The sequence below is a fragment of the Nuphar pumila genome, chromosome 6 (genome assembly GCF_984573655.1).
Source record: "Nuphar pumila chromosome 6, dmNupPumi1.hap1.1, whole genome shotgun sequence".
Taxonomy (NCBI): Eukaryota; Viridiplantae; Streptophyta; class Magnoliopsida; order Nymphaeales; family Nymphaeaceae; genus Nuphar; species Nuphar pumila.
Genome location: NC_143254.1, coordinates 6,722,004 through 6,742,986, shown reverse-complemented (window position 1 = coordinate 6,742,986; position 20,983 = coordinate 6,722,004). Strand labels below are relative to the sequence as shown.

Here is a 20,983-nt window from a genome sequence, read left to right as displayed (position 1 = left end):
AGCATGTACATACATTAATTTTAAGAAAAAAATGACTTTGCTTGCAACTTTTAAGATCCTGCCTACCAATTTGATCATTGTATTAATTTTTCTTCTAAGGTTGATTCTGTTAGGCTGTTGAGCTGCAGTAATCTCTATAATTCCTTGTTCAACTATTATTACCAGAAGACATTCTTGTTTTTTTTTTTGACATTGTGCTTTTCATCTTTCTGTTTTCCAACTTTGGAGGACCAGCAGTCTGTCTATCTTGATAGACATGTGTGGTTCACAGTTTATGCCTTGTCGTCCATAAATCACAGCACAGTGCTCCATGATAAAGGATATATGTGGTTCACAGATCCTTCTGCCATGGAAGATTAGTTAGTTTTCCCTTCAAAAGCTTTTCCTTTTTTATTGTAAATGTGTTTCTACTGAAAAAATGACAAATATGTGTCCAGGTTATCTCAGATCCAAACAAACAGCACACGTCTTTTTCTTAATTTTTTTTCTTTACTTTGTTATAAAAGCAGAACAAATTATGCTTCTGTAGCTCCTGCTTCAAGGTTTTGTGCCTTTCCTCATATGATTAAGCCATTGCATCTTTTAAGGCCTTTTAACCTTTTTCCTTATCTTTTCCAAAGTATATTTTGTGGGGCTAGGGCCTCTCGCCAAGAGTGAGAACTTTCAGATGACTAGGTTAATACCCAGCTTAAGCAAAAGTTGAACGGATTTCTGATTGTTATCCGATGCTCTATGTGCTATGAGGTGGAGTCATCTGGCCAGTTTTCTGGTACTGCAAAAGTTTCCAGCTGTTATTCTCTTCTTTTGGCCAGATTCACAAAGGGAGGTAGCAGAAGGTGTTAGAAAGTGACTTGAAATACATTGGGTTCAATAATGAACCCATATCTACGCACGTGAAGTGCAAATATACCCATTAAAGGGAAACAACATAAGCACATAATGTGCTAACACATAAAACCCATAAAAAGGGAAAAATATGACATAAAGTCATAAGTTGCATATCATTGAAGAATAATGGAGAAGGGGTAAAAACCCCATTACAATGGAGCATAAGCTCCCTCAAGAAGTAAGAAATACAAAGGGGAGAGCCCCTATTTATAACAACAAAAAAGAGCCTTGGAGGGGCTCCACTCATAGACGTTGGAGCCCCTCCAACGGTCACAAATGTGACCGTTGGAAGGGGCCCAACGTCTATTTGAGTGGGCCCCCCAAGGTACCTTTTGGTACTTGAGAAAAAAGAAATAAAAAATAAAAGAAAAAGAAAAATAAAATAAATTACAATCACATTCATAAAGTGAATGTGCGTAAAACAGAGGAAAAGACTAAAATACCCCTACGGCTAAACAAAAGGAAAATATATATTTTATATATATAAATAGGAGGATACATATACATATATACCATATATATATATATATATATATGTATCATCTTTTATATATATAAAATATATCTAATTACAACAATTGATGGGTACATTTTAACACCCCCCCTCAAGCTTTGCAGGGAAACGAAAAGATTGAAAAAAGGGCAAAACTCCACGAGGCTTCGGCGACTCCAAGAGGCTTCGGCAAGGATGCAATGAAACTTGAAATAGCCTTCCTCCAATTGTCTTCAAATGATGAACCCATTTCCCGAACCATCCAGGGTACTTCCCTTTGTTCTATCTCCAAGATCCTGAGAAAAGAAAACAACAAAGAACAAGTAAACAATATCTTTGCACTTTACTCAAAAAGGAACATTCCTAACAAGGTGCAAAATTTATGCATAATATGATAGTTACTTTAGTATGAAACGAAAAATTTAGAAAACTAAAGTTTCTAAATCATACATTATGTTAAAACAAAATGAGCGGAAGCAAATTATGCAAAAATTACAAGAATGCATAATGCATTCATAAGGTCAACCATTGGACAAATATAACCCCCATAATGGGGAATAACAAAATGATCCACTAAGGGATACCACAAGAAGCCTACGAAGAGGCATAACATACATATGCTTTATTGAATGAGAGCCCAAAAAAGGCCATAAAGAGCATATGCATATACGAATCATAATATGAATTGATACTCAAAGAACTAAAACATGCTTCAAACATGTAGTGAAGATCCAAAAAAGAGAAACAAAGTCTCCAAGCATACTTTAGGCAAAATAAACCCAAGAGTTCACAAGGTTTTTTAAAAACATTTATGAAAGTCACACTTAATAAAAAAAAACATTTTACATATAAGGGTGGCAAAAACCATAAGCACTTAATATATAGATTAAATGCTAAGAAATCAACTTGATATGCATATCAAAAAGATGATTTACTTGAAAAACACAAGTCATGAATGGAATTTTGCAAATTTCAATAATAGTTTATTCATTACAAACAACTTCCTCATTAGTCCTCCAAAACCCATAAATCAAGTGTATAAGCTACTAGATCAAGAATATAAAACCATTAAAGGCAAAAGACACACACAAAGGTGTGTAAACGAACCTCTTGTCTACATATAATAATACTTGAAATAAGTGCATCTACGACAAGAGCAAGAGAATATATTCAAACATGGACTAAAAAGTATCTCTTGTCTACGTAAAAATGCACTTAAAACCAAGTATGTTCAGTTACTAGAACAAGAGTAATAAGCCAACCATGGGCTAAAACATAATATATCTCTTGTCTACATAAGATGGCACTTGAAATGAGTGAAATAAGCCAACCATGGGCATACATCTAAGCGACTAGAACAAGAACACAAACGCCAACATGGACTAAGATCACACACGATGTTGTGAATCAACGTGTCTTGTCTACATATAAGATCACTCAAGACAAGTGTGTTCAGCTACTAGACCAAGAGAGCAAAAGCCAACAAAGGGCTAAAAACACACGAAGGTGTAATAAAATTCTTGTCTACATATGATGACACTTAGATAATGGGCATAAAAGGAAAGGACTTTTGAGGCAATAAAGCTTGTAATGACAACATATAAATAAAACCTCGAATGAAACAATATTCTTTTTAAAAAAGAATACTCATAACAATAACATTTTGGAATAAATGCATGTAAAAAGTATCTTCAACAAGATACTACAATCGATAAAATAATATTCTTGAGAACAAATGTGTGAACATACACACACCAAGAACACTTGTGAAAAAACACAACACATGTGCACAACAAGCACAACATACGAAATCACAAATGTGCAAGTGCACTCATAAGATTCTTAAACAAATAAAAGGTTGGGCTATAATCCCAAAACACCTTGATTTTAAATATACCTTAAAACATTTAAGGTTTCAAACACCATATGTCCATTATATTTACATAGAGGCATCCATAATATCAATGGCCACAAGAGAAAAAATGAGTGACACACTCATAATTAGAGATCAAATAACAAATCATTTTAGAGTCCCAAGGTGCCCATAACTCACCTCAACAACCATCTATAATATGGAAGGTGGACAATCTAAAATGATACAACACGAGGTGCCCATAACTCACCTCGACAAACATCTCTAATATAACAAAAATAAGGCCAAATAAATGATGCATTAAATAACATGTGATGGACAAATATAAGTGCCACAAAAGGGCAGTAACCACATAAGGAATCATTTTCCAAATAAAAGTTTTTACCAAGAGGACCGATTAACAAATTGAATCAAAGGTCCAATATAATCCATCAAAACAATTTTGCATAAACACGAATTATGCTTAATCTTCAAAAGAAGTCTTGTACCAAAAAAGACTTATTAAGCAACAAACACAACAACATAAAGAATTCATCAAGACAATGAAGCTTTTAATCAAAGAAATCATAAGAACCGTAATGGTTCACAAAGAAGGCTTTAACACAATACTCAAGGAAAGAATATTCAAAAAACACTTGAAAATTTATAGATTTGGAATTAAATCCCATACAACAATTTTAAAATATTCTTTGATTGTGATGAGATATGCGGACACATACAAAGTGCTATAAGCACTTACAATGATTTAACAAGAACTCAATATCTAAATTCATTATATTTTTCACAAAAGAAATGTGCATAAAGGCTCCATAATGCAAAAAATGTCTACGAAGAGACAATACACATGTAAGCACACAAGGCTTTATAAAAGATGTGCACGAAGGCACTCATACAATACTTGAACAAATACACACCAAGGTGTAAACAAACATGCACTAAGGCATGTATATCATAAAAAAGAGGGAATGCATACAAGCGCAAAATATTTGAGAAGCAAATGTGCACAAAATACAAAAATACACAAAAGTGAGCAAGTATGCACTTTATAAAAAGAGCAATGCTTGAAATTCTCAAATTTTAATTATGTAATTACATGCTTGATAAGTGCAATTGAGGACAAAGAAAACCATATTATGGCCAATGTAGGCATCTTTAAAGATATTATTAAGAGGTTTCGAAACCTTATGAAAAATACAAACCAACAAGTTTATAAGGATGAAAAATGAAATCATTTATACCAAAAAAGGATGTAATAGATGAACTATGCACTCTATGTGGGAAATTCCTTTTAAAACAATCTTTCCTAATGGTTTATCATAGATAATTTTTCAAAAAAGAAACATTGAAAAACTTTTTAGGAGTTCTTATAAGTCATCATTAACAAGAACTACTTTAGGATTCAACAAAGATTTTAGATGTGAGAGATTCTCATATAATGATTATATCAATTTTTTCAAAAATGCACTAAAATCCATAATCAAGAGGGGAACTCGAATCAAATTAGGGTTCATATGAGAGTTAAAAAATTTTAAGCAAAGATCATTATTTTAGCAAGAAATCATATATATAATTTTTAAAAGTTAACTTATAGGTCAATCATGAAATATTTATATAAGAACTATAAATCTCACATAATTGAAGGTAATTTTTAAAAACATAAATTACTATTATATGCGATGAGTAGTTCGAAAAACACGAATTTTATATTTGGACAACAAACGATTTCACCAAATTTAAAAGGAGATATTTTCAAAATATATGAGCACACGAAATGTGAAAAGAAATAATTCAACTATCATGACCATTAAATGAACAAACTATATGCAAGAAACATATTTTCAAATGCATAATACTTTTAAGAAAAGGGATACATACCGAATAACTTCAAAAGCATAATACTTTAGGAAGAGCAATGAATACTTCACCATTTCTTGAGCGACACGCTTTCCGTTGCACCAAAGGACAAACCCATCGTGACCTCGCTCTGATACCATGTTAGAAAGTGACTTGAAATACATTGGGTTCAATAATGAACCCATATCTACGCACGTGAAGTGCAAATATACCCATTAAAGGGAAACGACATAAGCACATAATGTGCTAACACATAAAACCCATAAAAAGGGAAAAATATGACATAAAGTCATAAGTTGCATATCATTGAAGAATAATGGAGAAGGGGTAAAAACCCCATTACAATGGAGCATAAGCTCCCTCAAGAAGTAAGAAATACAAAGGGGAGAGCCCCTATTTATAACAACAAAAAAGAGCCTTGGAGGGGCTCCACTCATAGACGTTGGAGCCCCTCCAACGGTCACAAATGTGACCGTTGGAAGGGGCCCAACGTCTATTTGAGTGGGCCCCCCAAGGTACCTTTTGGTACTTGAGAAAAAAGAAATAAAAAATAAAAGAAAAAGAAAAATAAAATAAATTACAATCACATTCATAAAGTGAATGTGCGTAAAACAGAGGAAAAGACTAAAATACCCCTACGGCTAAACAAAAGGAAAATATATATTTTATATATATAAATAGGAGGATACATATACATATATACCATATATATATATATATATATATATATATATATATATATATATATATGTATCATCTTTTATATATATAAAATATATCTAATTACAACAATTGATGGGTACATTTTAACAGAAGGTTCATGTATTAGGGATCTCCTGCTGGGGCCTAAGACCATGAGGAACTCCAATAAGTGGAAACTGGTGTGGAAGTGGTGGATCATGATAGCATGATGGTTCACCTGGTTAGAGAGGAACCATAGACTGTTCAGGGAAGAATCCTTACACCTTATATTTTACATAGACAAATCCAAACTGAAACTTATTCCTGTGTGTCATGGCTGAATTCTGGCTGTTCATGGATTGGCTCATCAAATGTCTGCTTTGACATATAGCTGATTTGGTACTATGCTGTTTGATGATGGCTCGTCACCTCTAACTTTTTATAATAAATTCATTTTTTGTACCTTCAATTTTTTTGGGTGATCTTATTCCCCGATTACTTCTCAGAAAATTTATAATGCTTACATGTTCCTACTGCATAATTTGTAGTCTGATCTATTAAAAATTTATCTTCAGCTTTCCTTCTTTGGCCAGGGCCTCTTGGAACTATTTGCCAGATCTCATACAGCTATCAGTTGCAAATTGCATGAGGAAACTCATAATAATTTGTCCATTTTATTTTTGCAGATACCATATTGATTCCTGCTTATAGTTGCCACTTAGAGTTGCTTTCAATTACTGAAAGACTAATTTAGTCAGATTTGCATGTATTGTTACAGAACTTGGTTGCATAAATAATGGATTCTGTGAGATATTATCCAGTTTATTATGCAAATATTATAGTGGGACACATGACAAACAGTGAAAATTTCTATCCAATTACTGAAAATCCAAAGTAGTCATATTTATGTTTTATTAGGTTCCAAACTATCCATCTTTTAGCTTTGAGCATAACTAATAAATCTATTTTTTGCAGGTTAGTGCTTATCTCCTTGGAGAGTATGGCCACCTTCTAGCTAGAAGACCTGGTTGTAGTCCTAAGGAGATATTCTGTCTGATAAATGAAAAGCTTCCCACTGTCTTGTAAGATATCTTATATTGGAATTAGTTTTGTACATTTTGCAAGATGTTTTACTTTCTTTTTACCCCCCTTTGTTTTTTACTCTACAGGGGACCTACTGTTGCAATACTTCTTTCCACTTATGCTAAGATACTAATGCATACACAACCTCCTGATCAAGAATTGCAGAATCAAATTTGGGCTATATTCAACAAGTAAGAGCTACCCTTCTCTGCAAAATGTAGTGCATATCAGTTTTAGGTTGTTGCGGGTGCTTTACTTAAATATGCTCTTAGTTATCATGAACATCTTCACAATTCAATGAGATATGATGATAACTATTATATTTCAGATATGAGAGTTATGTTGATGTAGAGATACAACAAAGAGCTGTTGAATATTTTGCTCTAAGTCGTAAAGGTGCAGCCTTAATGGACATACTGGCTGAAATGCCCAAGTTTCCTGAACGACAGGTTGTAATATTCTTTAAATTATATTATACCTGGAAAATAACCAACCTCCTGCTAGGTGGTTTTTTATTACTAGAGAGCTAACTATACTGCCATAAAAATCAGTCTGCCTTGCTTAAAAAAGCAGAAGACACTGAAGCTGATGCTGCTGAACAAAGTGCTATCAAATTACGTAGTCAGCAGCAGACCTCAAATGCATTGGTTGTAACCGATCAACGTCCTGCCAATGGATCTGCATCTTATGGACCTGTGAAGATTCCTATAAACCATAATTCGGTCGGGGCTGTTTGGTGGTTATTTTTTTTTCTATTGCAAATCTGATGTGAAAAGTAAATGTCCCACACTTGCATCTGAATATGATCATGTGATTTCTGAAAAATCACAGGATACCACTTTGACAGTACAAGGGATGACGCAGGCGAATGGAACTGCAAGCAAATTAGATCCTCAACCAGAAACCCCTTCACCAGATTTCCTTGGTGATCTTTTGGGCCCGCTTGCAATTGAAGGTCCTCCTGATGCTTCTGTTACTGCTGATCAAAATCTAATCTTGGGATTGGAGACCTCTTCAAGCACCGTGGATGAACTGGCTCTTGCAACTCTTGGTGAACAATCAAGTACTGTTCAGGTATAGTTTTGTTGACTCATAATCATTACTTTCCACCACATGCCTTTTCCAGAACTCAGGTGAAAATATGTTGTTCACTTTTTTGCGCTCTTTCATAACCTTCTTATCCAATGTATTGATCATAGTGACAAATATTCCCAGACATTGAACTGTGAACTTCCTGATGAAATCGCATGAAATTCACTGTTATATCTGTTTCTCAAATGTCATTATTTTGATTTTAATCACAGTTTTAATCTTTTCTTTATTTTTTTATATTTTAAAAGTTAACTGAGATTTTCCCAATATTTTGCCAGAAGTAATTTTTTATTTATTGCAGGATTTTCTCTAAGAAAATACTGTGAACAAGATTTGTAATGACGGTCTTGATAACATTAGGACCATAAAGCTACATGTTTATCAGACACATCTAAGTGGTATTAAAGTCTTCTAGTAAAAGGCATATCTCGTGCAAAGTGAATTCAAACATCGTCATAGTTAGATACTTTGCGGGTCTCCCTTTAGAATACAAATATGCTGATCTTAAATATATAATATTAAGAGGTTCTTTTAACTTTTTCTGGTTGCTTTCATGAGTATGCTGAACCTGTACCAGAATACAAATAAGGGGCTTTTAGCTTGGAAAGCTGTTTAAGTACATTTATATGAATTTTCCCTTTTTGAAATTTGGTTAAGAACCTTTTTCTTAGCATATATCTGACAAAACTTGTGAATTTCAGAGTTTGAGGAACCTATTTCTTGGCTTGTGCATAAATTGGTTTGGCCTTCTACTTTGAGATTTGAGAGCTGAAGATCCATTTGTTTGTGATAAAATAAATAAGTGATTTTGGTACTAGTGGTTGTCTTAATTCCTGAACCCTGTATCAGCTTTCTTGTTATTGCTAACAGTAAACTCTTCAGCTCTTAGCTGCTTCAGATGATTTGTAACAGTGCTTTTGATTTCTAACTGATGCCATCAAATTTTTGTTAGCAGCCAATTGGAAATATTTCTGAAAGATTTCATGCTTTATGCCTAAAAGATAGTGGTGTGTTATATGAGGATCCCTACATTCAGGTAGTCCACCGAACACTTTGGATAAGCTCATTATCATCTAGTGTTCATGTGAGATCCATATTGGTTTAATGGATGATGTTGATTGTGGACATGCTAATCTTTATTTCTTGTCATAGATTGGCATAAAAGCAGAGTGGCATGCTCATCATGGACGCCTTGTACTTTTCTTGGGAAACAAAAATACTTCTCCTCTTAATTCAGTTCATGCTCTTATATTGCCACCATCCCATCTGAAGCTGGAACTCTCAGTCGTTCCTGAAACGATTCCACCGAGATCACAGGTAAGATACATTAAAAAATTCATGACTGTGTGTGTGTGTGTGACTGATTTATTGTCTCTGTGGCAGGTGCAAGGCCCACTTGAAGTTGTAAATCTTCATGCAAGCAGAGATGTAGCTGTTCTTGATTTCTCTTATAAGTTTGCTGCCTCTATGGTACTAAAAAATTACCTCTTTGGTCATTGTGCTTCTTAACCATGAGCAGATTTGTTTGATTGATTTATCTCTTGTTATTCTTTGACTAAATTCAGGTCAATGTGAAGCTACGCCTTCCTGCTGTTTTGAACAAATTTCTGCAGCCCATATCAATGACTGCAGAAGAGTTTTTCCCTCAATGGAGGTCTCTTTCAGGACCACCATTGAAGCTTCAGGAAGTGGTAAAGATTTTTCCTGTCCATATTTCTGTTCTAATAGAAGAAAGTAACTGTAAATCAAGTTTCAGCTTATAATTTGGGTGTATCTGAATTATGGCCTTAATTTGCTGATCTCACAAATTGTGATATCAACAGTAGTTAAATATCTAGGCTCTATCACACAGAGATGCATATAAGCTGTCTTGCATGGATATGGGTTTGAATACGTGGAAAACCTTTTGAAATGTGAGACATGGGAGCATGACTCAAAGGGAGAGAGATGTATATAAATGCCAGGGATCAGTAATCATAACATCTTAGAGTTGTTAATTGTGGAACAATACACACACACACACACACAGATATATATATATATAGATAGATAGATAGAGAGAGAGAGAGAGAGAGAAGGTGGTAGCTGCCAACTACTTTTCTAGCTAACTGCCAGCTAACCAGGCTTTTTAAGGGTTTTTTTCATGTTTTCCTTAAATCTGACCGTACAGATGTGTTTTACATGCTTGACTTTATAGGAATCGATTCTTGAATCATCCGATTCTGATACGTAGGTAGGTTTTTATAAGGTTTAAAAATCGATGGTCTAAGATTTTTCATAAATATTCAAGGCTTGAAAATTCATGTTTTTTTTATCGAAAAAGCATGATCTATGTGTTGTTCCCTAGTAAATTGACCATGTAGAACACATCTGTATGGTCAGATTTAAGGGAAAACATGGAAAACCCCTTCAAAAGCCCGGTTAGCTAGAAAAGTGGTTAGCAGCTATCACCTTCTCTCTCTCTCTCTCTCTCTCTCTCTCTCTCTATATATATATATATATATATATATATATATATATATATATATATATATATATATATATATCCTAGCACTTTACACTTGGTTGTATAAGGCAATTAATGTATACTGGTTTCTGGCCAGCTAGAGAATGGGATGTAGTAGGTTGGTCCAATTCGGGATTGACAGCTGTCCCTTTAACGGTAATGTACAACAGTGTAGTTATAGAGTCTTTCCTGTTGTAGCATTGCTCATTGATTCAGAAAAGTACTATTAGAATTGACTATTTTACACATTCCTTAGAATTCCCTTCCTATACATGGTTGATGCTGTTCCTTTTTGGGGTGTTTCTCTTTAGTGGACCGGTGGTTTGGTTATACAGAAATCCCTGTCACTCCTAGAAATAGGCAACTCCTTGCATTCCAATCCTCTGCGATCCAATCTGCTGGCGCCTGGCTCATCTTACTTATCTCCTGGTGAATCTTCCCTCTAGCCATGGCAGAAACTTGGTGTGATAAGAAATGGACCAACAAGCACCCTTATTAAGGAATATTGGATTTGTACTAAGTTACTAACATTCATATAACTGGCAGGTATTGATGTCTAAATAGATATAAATATAAATAATCATAGTAATGAGATCTATAGTGACAGATATTGGTGATACTGATACATTGAAAATATTGTGGTGTTAACTTTAAATTAAATGAACGGTTCAAACATAAATGTCATGATATTTTGAGATATTGCCAACGTGAAGAACATGAATAAATGCGATCCTTTTGTTTTTGGTGGGGGTTAAAAACTTAAAACCCTTAATTTAAAACAGAAATGTAAAATCTTGTATAAAAAGCAAGGCTATTCTCACTAGCAAATTTTATTTAGTTTGGTTAAAAACCAAATAGAATCATGGTTTTTTCAAAACCTTGGAAAAAATTTGCACTTTCTTTTGATTTAGAACATTGGAAAATTTTATGGGGTTAAAAAAATCTAAAGATGTTAGTTTTCATCATATCCTGAAAATTTCCCACAAATATTTACATTTGTGGAAGTACCATGATCCTCAATTTTATTGGAAAAAAGCATTTTTTGACATTTTTACAAAGTTCACGCCATGCTTGAGTTGTTTTCTGAGAGTATCCTGTGAGAAAGAGATGCGAGTCTAAAATCCATGTTTTGGTTGGTTCGTTGGTTAGGACTTCAGATGTGAAAAATCTTCATCTAACTCAACAAAGGAATGGAAAGGAAGATAAAAAGTTAATAAAACAGGAAGGGAGAGAAAAAGTTAATAAATAAGGAAGGAATAGAAAAAAAATAAAATAATGCAAAAACTATGACACTGTGATACGGATGCTGGTACAAGCATGCAAGAGTGTTTTACAAAAGAAGGGTGCAGCTGGTTTTATATGTTGCATCACCTGTGCATAATAAATGCTGTACTTAAATATATAACAAAGATTTAGTAAGTATAACATTTGTAGAAACCATACCGCCTACATTGTTCCAGGTAATTGCTCGGTGAGGGTTTTTCTCAGAGAGATGTTCAAAAATTGTTTTTTTTCTTGGGAAAATCTCGAGTTTTGGAATTTAAAAAATATAAAAAATAATAAGAAAGACAAGAAAATAATAGATTTTGTATCAATTTTCTTGCAAAAATATAAGGAAATAAGTTTGGGAAGTATTTAAAATACAAAAGAAAAAAACTACAAAGATTGGCTTAAAATATATAAAATAAGGTTTTTTTTCAAAAATATTACAAAAATATCATGATAGAATCGCAATATTTTCATTACTTATCGTGATATTTTGCCGATATTACCAGCCTACCTGTTTTTGATGATATTATCTTGATATTTTCAAAATATCACTGATATAGGTGTACCCTACATATTACATAGTAGGTGTATATGTGGCAGTACTCAAAGGCACCCAGCACCAGCACAAAAGTACCAGCATGGACATGGGTGCACTGGATAGTTTGAAGTACCTAATACTTGTGTTACATAGGAAATAAGGAGGAAAGGACGAGTAGGAGAAAGAAAAAATAAACTAAACTATTTTGTACAGTGGCGGTATTTTTGGGTATAAAATGTAAGAAGGAGAACATGAAGTATTGTTCAAGGGTGTTTTAGTAATCAATAGCTGAAACCCGTGCCTGATGACTGCCATCGCCAAGTCCGCTTTTACTTCTTTTCACAATGTTGGTTCACCCTTGATGATTTTCTGCTAACACTGTTTAGTGTTTGTACTGATATATGCTACGACATTACATGCACAGGTTAAAGGTGTAAAACCTATGTTGCTTCCTGAAATGGCCAACTTATTCAATAGCTTCCACCTGGCAGTGTCTCCTGCATTGGTATGTTGGTCCATTTGGTGATATTGATTGTTGCATCACTCTGAATCAGGATATAAATGGTAGCTCTCTTATGCAGGATCCAAATCCAAACAACCTGGTTGCATGCACTACTTTCTTCTCCGAGGCAATCCGAGCTATGCTTTGTTTGGTAAGAGGCAAACCATCTCTTGTTTTTGGAAGCTTTTTGGTGCATCAGTATGCAGCTTACAGCTTTGATCATGCACTTCAGATAAGAGTTGAAACAGATCCATCAGATAGGACCCAATTGCGAATGACAGTGGCTTCAGGAGATCCAACACTAACATTTGAGTATGTGCAAGCTGTGCCTACATTTTCTTGGCATGACTTTTCTCTTGGTACTTATTTCATGATACTGGTACAGGCTGAAGGAGTTCATCAAAGAGCAGTTGATCAGCGTACCTGCAGTTTCGCCGGTACCAATGCCTCCAGCACCAGTTCCCCAACAGCCTCCTTCACCTGCAGCAATGACAGACCCTGGTGCCTTGCTTGCTGGATTGCTTTGAGGAAAGCAGGTTCAACGTCTGCAGATTGTTTTAGAAGACTATCATACCGTCTTTGCCAGCATTATTTTGAGCAATACTGCTGTCACATGGAAGTGAATGGTACATGCCGCAAGGGCTGGCCGGAGGACCATGAGCCCGTCGGGATGATGATACTATCTGAGTGGATTTTTCAGCGGGCTTTTAGATTCTTTGGGCATTTAGGTGTATGTCCTTCCATTTTCTTGTGATTGGAGAGTGTCCTGTCAGTGATTCCCTTGTGGTCCCAGTTGGTTGGCTGTGTGTAATTGAAGCTTGGGAGTGTTGTAGGTTACAGGACAGGAGAAGAGACGTGTCTAATATTTTATAGTCTATGAATCTCATATTTTTATTTAATAAAAGAAAATTTTAAATGGTGTTTTCTGCTTTTTTTCCCACATTTTCTGTAGTGAAAACTGTGAAATGCACAGTTTCACAAAGGAGTAATTTTCTCTTCTTTTCCCTTCCATTTCTCAATCAATGAAACAGTCTTTTTTTCCTCGTGTAGCCTCATCACACAACTTGAAAAGCGTGTCATGTTATCATGCTGCTTAATTTTGATGAAAATGTCTCATGAACTGATATAAAAGGAATGAACTTGAATGGTTGAAGTAAAAGGTATAAATGTCTACTGAATTATAGGAGGTCAATTATAAACGAAAATGATGGATTTGAGATTTTAGGGAACTCAAATAATTATTGCAAACAATAACCAAGAGTTGTGATTTTTTAGAATTTCACAACAAATAATAAGAAAATATCTAATCTTTTTATAAAACATGGGATTTTAGTCCATAGTTAGTATCATATTTGCATCTCTGCAAAATTACATATGTAATTTTATAAAAAAAAATGCAATTTTACTCTGTTATGTATGAAGTTATGATTAAAGGATGTTCGCATAAGTTATATTTGTGCACTTTGTGAGGACCGCAAAAAAAAAAAACTCAAATATACATTTAAGTGAGGGTTATAAAAAAGAGGTTTGCAAGGTATTCAATGGTTTTGGTATAAAATATGTGATTTTACTATGGTATTTGCAAAGTTATGATCATAAGAAAGTTCACAAAACTTGTTTTTGTGCTTTTTGAAGATCACAAAAAAAAGGCGTGAACATACATTTAAGTGATGGTTAAAGAAAGAAAAAGGGGGTTCACAACAGTATCCAACAACTTTAGTATAAAATGTGCGATTTTACTAAGGTAAGACTGCAAAAAAAAATGTGAATATGAAATTTAAGTGAGGTTTTGCCTTAGCCGACTTGTGAAACTATATATATATATATATATATATATATATCATGCGACTTTAGTGAGGTTCGCATGTGCAAAGGGTAAAAAGGTCTTAAAAGTTTTATATTTGTGATTTTGAACAATAGACAAATTTCAAAAATTTTAGGGTATTTGAGAAAATGCATCATATTTTGTCATACAATGCAATCATTTTTCGTTTTCAAATTGGAACCAAAGCTATCAACATAATTCAAAAGTGCACCTGTGGTATGAAAATTTGTAAAATGCATGTCTAGACTTTGATATGTTTAATTAGAAAAACCCATAGATGATTTTGGCATTTAATTTGTAGCAATCTCAAATATATATTATATTATTATTGGAGGATAAAAAGCAATATCTTTGTATTATCTGCAAGATAGGTTGGTAATAATTGCAGTTAAGTTCAAAATATTTTTGTTTTTTATTTGCATAAACAAAATTTTGGCATCTTTTGAATATTTTTTAGGAGGTGCATTTTGAATATGCGAAAAATATGTCATTTCAAAATTTTCTCAAAAAATTGGAAAAAGACAGGACACTGTTGGACCAGAATCTACAAAAGGTCCAAGTATTTGGGTATGCCTAATTTAGTGTTGATGTGTCTCACAAATTTCTTCAAGGAATTTCATGTCACTATATTTATGTTCTTTATTAACACGCCCTCTGGCTAAACAAGTAAATAATCTTTATCTTTATATATATATATATATATATATATATATATTCTGATATTTTACGGATAAACATGCCAAAAAAATCTTGCGACAAGTTGACAGCGGTAAATATGTTGTTTTAAACCTTTATAACCCATTGGCATCTCTCTCTCCTCCACCTTGGGTGGTGGGTGAATTTTTTACTATCAAAATTTCTTTTTGCATTAGTGCAACCATTTATTCACAACCCATCTCATCTTATGGGCTGCCAGAAGAACTTCCTTCATCTTCATCTCTCTTCCATCCAGTAACGCCGCCCAGGTAGGCATAACCTAACAGGCGGGTCGGTTACAGAGGGAGGAGGGGTGGTTATCCCTCCCTCTCTCTCCACATATGGTAAATGAGGTTGAGGGGCGTTACCCCTCTCTCTCCCACATATGGTAAGTGGGGAGGAAGAGATCGAGAAACACCCCTCAATGGAGGGCGTTACCCTTTCTCTCTCCCACATTTAGAAAGTGGAAGGGAGAGAGGAGGAAACACTTATCTTAAAAATGGCAAGAGGGGGGTGAGGGGAGGTAACTACTACCTCTCATCCGTGGCTATAAGAAGCCATGGATCCTCTCTCTTCCCTTCGTCAATTTTGGTAAAGAGGAGAGAGAGAGAGAGAGAGAGGAGAAGGCGTAACTCCAGCGAGGGATGCCACCGCTAACCAGGTAAGTATCGTTTCCCCATTCTTTTGAAAAAAAGGGGCATAGGCAACCACGCAGTTGCCGGCGACTTGCAGAGTCGCAGGGACAGGAAGGACCTTGTCCCTACCACTCATAGCAGTGGTGAAGGCAGGGGGTCTGGACAGACTGAGTCGTTCTGCTTTCAGCAGACCGACTCAGTCCAGATCGAGTTGGGTCTGTTGTTGGCAGACCGACTCGATCCAGATCGAGTCGGGCCAATGATTGGGTTAGACCGACTCGGTCTAGAACGAGTCGACCATGTGTAAGAAAAAAAAAAGAATTCTTTTAGATATATGTATAAAATTCGTATATATTCATATATGTATGTGTGCAAGCGGATATGGATATGTACACAGAGCGGGGTGAAAATCGAGATCGTGAAGACCTCAATTTTTTCAATATGAGTCGGATCCGTGTTTGGATCTAAATTAGATTCAAACTTAAACCAGATCTCATGTAAATAAAGAGGATCTAAAACTAATTGGATCTAGTTAGATTTAGCCCAAATCCAAGTCTTTTCGATCGTTGATGCCATACTTATATCAAACCATCACGAAAAAGTTTGGATCATGCATACATGATCCAAGATTCAATCAGGTTTATAGTTGAAAACTTAAATGATTCGCATTAGAATAAGAGTGGATCTAGATCCGAAATTCAATCAAAAGATCTAGTTAAACTAAATATGAATTATAGTGAATGCGAATTAGGTGTTGTGTAAAGACAAAAATGAATCAGAAAAAACTTACATGAACCCAAAGATGGTCGAAGAGTAAAAAGACTATGTTGCCCTTAATATGCCTGATTGGTAAATGGGACATAACTTTTCACCCTGATATTGGATTCAAGTGATTTTTGGATCCTTGAATTCTTCTCTTCGAGTAAGATCCATTAACAGAGAATATGATGACAAACTTTGAGAAAAAAGAGTCAGAGTTTGGCATTAAAGCCTAGGGGTATTTTCATAATTTGTTATAATGACGAGACTTTAAATGATGATACGAGATATTTGTCTATTTCAAATCAAAACTTGCGAGAAGAGTAAATGTATTCCTTAGAATTTAGAATTTAAGTGTTTCAGGTAAGTGAACATTTATAAATTTTTCTTTAGTTAAATAAAATACATGCTCATTAATTTAGGCATCCTGCATTCCATGTGTTTTAAGTATGCTAGTCTTATTTTATTTTGAATAAAAAGTTGCTTAGCATGCTTAGGAATCCATAACCTTGATGTTATACATTATGCTTAAATATGATGATACATGTAAAATGTTTCTTGCTTTATGATACAATTTAAATTATGAATGCATCCTATGTGGAGATAATCATGACATTACTATATGTAAAAATATTATTAAAGACTGATGTATGACTTTGAAAAATGTGTGTAGAGTTTCGGAGTTTCGAGATAAGAGTCGTCCTGCGAATGTCATGCTTATGCCTTGGGAGCGACATTATAAGTGTCATGATTTAATGAATTGACTTTGTGGTAGGTTGTTATCCTTAAATATATGACATTTGAATATATGTTAAAAGTAGTTAATTGACATACATTGAGGATTGTATAAGGCACTAACTTTAAGAAATGAAACTTAAAATAATAATGTGCATAGGGTAACAATAAAGAGTATGATAAGAAACTCTATTAGGTGATGCATGGTCTAGGGTATCATTTGGGGTGTGTACCTTGTTCGTACCTTGAGATTTGCCTAAAAGTTCATAGGTGACCTTTAAGGGTTAAAACATTGTCCATTAGACACTTATAGGATGTAGCATGAACCACAAAACCTTGGAGGAAGGTTTGGCTCATTGACACCTTGGGGTCAGGTATAACTCTTTGAGTACCTTGAGGGCATGTATAGTCACTCGAGCTCTTCGGCTAGCTACTGATAAGCACTTTGTGGCTCCTGGCTTGCAACCGACGAGCAGTTGTAGTATTTGTGTTAATAGTCTAGGTCAGTTTGAACTATGTTATTGTGAGTGATTCATATGTATGACTAACACATAGACTCTGAATTGTCTATATGGGTCACTACGCCCAAGGAGACTATTTCTTGAATAAACGATTAGAATAGAATATGAATGTCTACTTTCAGAATGATGATAAAGAATAGTAAAGAGAGTAAAATTCATAAACATGTGTGCTTAGTTAACAAACTAAATTAAGATTAAGAGCTTAGAGCTTACTACAGTTGTAACGATCATGTTTAATTTGTAAATGGAAACTTATTGAGCTGTAGACTCATTTGCTCTCTTAGTTACAACTGTACGTTCAAGGACTGCTACCAATAGAAGCTTATCGTAGACTTGACTCAACTGCATCATACTTCACCACACTTTCAGTTTACATTTTCTAATTATTCTACTCATGTACTTGTGACACTTTTGGATGGTAACGATTATTGTCAATGAATGTATGAACTTTAGCTATTATAAAAAAATGTTTTTTTTGCATGGTTTTGAGATTATTTTGGTTATTTTTCTCTAAGAACCCAGCTTGTATCGTTAAACATCTACCATAATTTTTAGGTCTCTTTTCACTTTTTCTTTGGTATGCTCAAACCATCTCTCTCTCTCTCTCTCTCTCTCTCTCTCTCTCTCTCTCTCAGCTGTTAAACTCGGTCTTTTTTCTCATATTTTCTATTTGATTTTTGTCATGCTACATAAACAAACATTTTTTTTTTATTTAAGGGTACGTTTGAAAGCAAAAAAAAGATCTCAAAGGAAAAATATTTTTGCCTCCTAAAAGTTTTGATACGATAAGTTTTCAAAAGATTTTTTCTTCATGTTTGTGTAGCATGAGAAAAGACTAACTGAAAAAGTAAGAGAAATTTTTGCTTTGTTTGTGCGTTGGAAAAACTCTCTTTCCAACAAATCATCACCACTACCATCCTCCTTAAGAAGTGGACGGTGACGATGGGGATGGGAAGGATTAGTGGGGTAAAGTAAGAAAAATTTAAAAAGGGAATAGAAGAAAGGGGAAGGTAACCCGCCTCGGAATCCATCAAACACCATACCCACGACTCTGAGCTACGCAACTCTCCTCTTTCATCCCTTTAACAACGCCCCTCAATTCAAGACCACCATCCTTCGTTCCTTAGCCTGCACAAAAAAAAAACACCAACCCTCTTTCTCTATCTCTATAGAGAAAATGGACCAGCTACCCAGATGTACCGCAAACTACGTGCCCTTAACCCCTATGACATTCTTACGACGGGCAGCCGGCGTCTATGCCGACCGGACCTCCATCATCTACGGCGGGACCTCCATCGTCTATGCCGACGCCTCACCTCCTTTCTTCGCTCTCTCCACATCAACAAGGACGTGGTGTGGGTCCTCGCCCCCAATGTCCCAGCGCTTTACGAGATGCACTTCATCGTCCTGATGGCGGGGGCGGTGCTTAACACCATCAACACCCGCCGGGACGCCAACTCCGTGGCCACCATCATGCGACACTTCGAGGCCAAGATGCTGTTTGTCAACTACCAGTTCATCCGGTTGGCTCGCGACACGATCCCGCAACTTGTCGGTGACAAGCCGGCCCGCCCGGTGCTGCTGGTCAATCCCACCCACTGGAGTACGAGGGGCTCAGCCTCTCCGTCTCCGCCCCATCTCAGCCCGCTCAGCATCACCAAGAGAAATATTTTGACATGAAAGATTCTACTCGGAGGAATTTTGTATATAAAAAAATATACTTTTTAGAAAAATTCTCGTTTAAAACGATTGAAAAAAATTGTACTTTTTTTTTCTAATTTCACTTGTCTCATTATTTATCGTAGCAAATTTTTTTTCTTGCGAGATTTTTTCCTACTTTTCCTGTCTTGTTTGATGGTCGTCTAAGATTAAACAAAACAAAACATAACGAACTCATGTTATGTAACAACTGTATTAAGTTAATGTTTGTTTTTATTATATGATAAGTTGTGCCCTGTGTTCAACTTTTTTTTTATGTTGTATGCACACAACATGAAGACACGAATAATATATCAGATAACTTTGTTTTAGTTTCAACGATTCGAAACCATATGACTATTTTCACAAACATATTATGGATTTTAGTCTAGGATATGGATCTCTGATTGTATTTAAAAGTTAAAAAAATATTTAAAATTTGAATAATTTGAGAAAAAAGTAATTAATCTTTTTTTGATATATAAATGATTTAATCAATGTTATATTATATCTAATTATGAAAGTTTAAAAATATCAAACCCTAAAATTAAGTTAGCCATAAAAATCAAAATTTCACACCCTATTAAATCATAAAACCTTAAAATGGAAGAAAATAAATCCTAAATAAACCAAAAAACTTTAAACTATAAAAAAAAATAAACCATAAAATTAAATAACAAAGCTTTAATTCATACCCTAATCAAAGAACAAACCCATCCCTAATCATAAATACAAGAAAAACCCTAATCAAATTAACTATAAAAAACTTTAATTAAAATTTTTGATTTAAAGCCTTATTAATAGAAAATCAAGAAAAAAACTCTAATCAAATCAAAGAAAACCCTAATCAAATTAACTATAAAAAAGCTTAATTTAAAAAATTTAATTTAAAACCCTATTCAAAGAAAATCAAATAAAAACCTTAATCAAATTAACTATAAAAAACTCTAATTTAAAATTTTTAATTTATAACCTTAATTAAAAATTTTAATAAAAAAAATTGTAATCAAATTAACTATAAAAAACCTTAATTTAAACTTTTTGATTCAAAGCCCTAATCAAAGAAAATAAAAGAAAAAACTGATCAAAATAACTACAAAAAATTTAATTTAAAAGATTTGATTTGAATTCTTAATAAAAAAACTAAAAACGGAAAAGAAGAGAATGGAGAACTAAGATGATGAAGAAAAACGAAAGAGAGAGATCAGATAGAGAGGAACGAAGAAGAGAAGAAAGAAGAAAAGTGAAAAGAATGAAGGGAAAGAGACCTCACTGGCAATTTCACCGTCGGTGCCAGTGACTCGCCACCTTACCTTGTCGGCCTTACTCTCTCAC

General features: G+C 34.4%; 1 protein-coding gene across 1 annotated transcript in view; it reads left to right on the top strand.

Moving 5' to 3' along the window:
• The window catches only part of LOC149833786 (AP-2 complex subunit alpha-1-like), an 85,109-nt gene extending 71,414 nt beyond the window's left edge, over nt 1-13,695 (top strand). Inside the window, exons 15-27 of the mRNA XM_090011018.1 lie at nt 6,765-6,871; nt 6,959-7,063; nt 7,201-7,321; nt 7,424-7,594; nt 7,704-7,946; nt 8,920-9,000; nt 9,117-9,281; nt 9,348-9,434; nt 9,530-9,655; nt 12,702-12,782; nt 12,859-12,930; nt 13,012-13,091; nt 13,165-13,695. Of these exons, the coding sequence (XP_089867144.1) occupies nt 6,765-6,871; nt 6,959-7,063; nt 7,201-7,321; nt 7,424-7,594; nt 7,704-7,946; nt 8,920-9,000; nt 9,117-9,281; nt 9,348-9,434; nt 9,530-9,655; nt 12,702-12,782; nt 12,859-12,930; nt 13,012-13,091; nt 13,165-13,306 (1,581 nt within the window). The 3' untranslated portion in view covers nt 13,307-13,695. The remainder of the gene's footprint in view (nt 1-6,764; nt 6,872-6,958; nt 7,064-7,200; nt 7,322-7,423; nt 7,595-7,703; nt 7,947-8,919; nt 9,001-9,116; nt 9,282-9,347; nt 9,435-9,529; nt 9,656-12,701; nt 12,783-12,858; nt 12,931-13,011; nt 13,092-13,164) is intronic.
• The last annotated feature ends 7,288 nt before the right edge of the window (nt 13,696-20,983 follow it).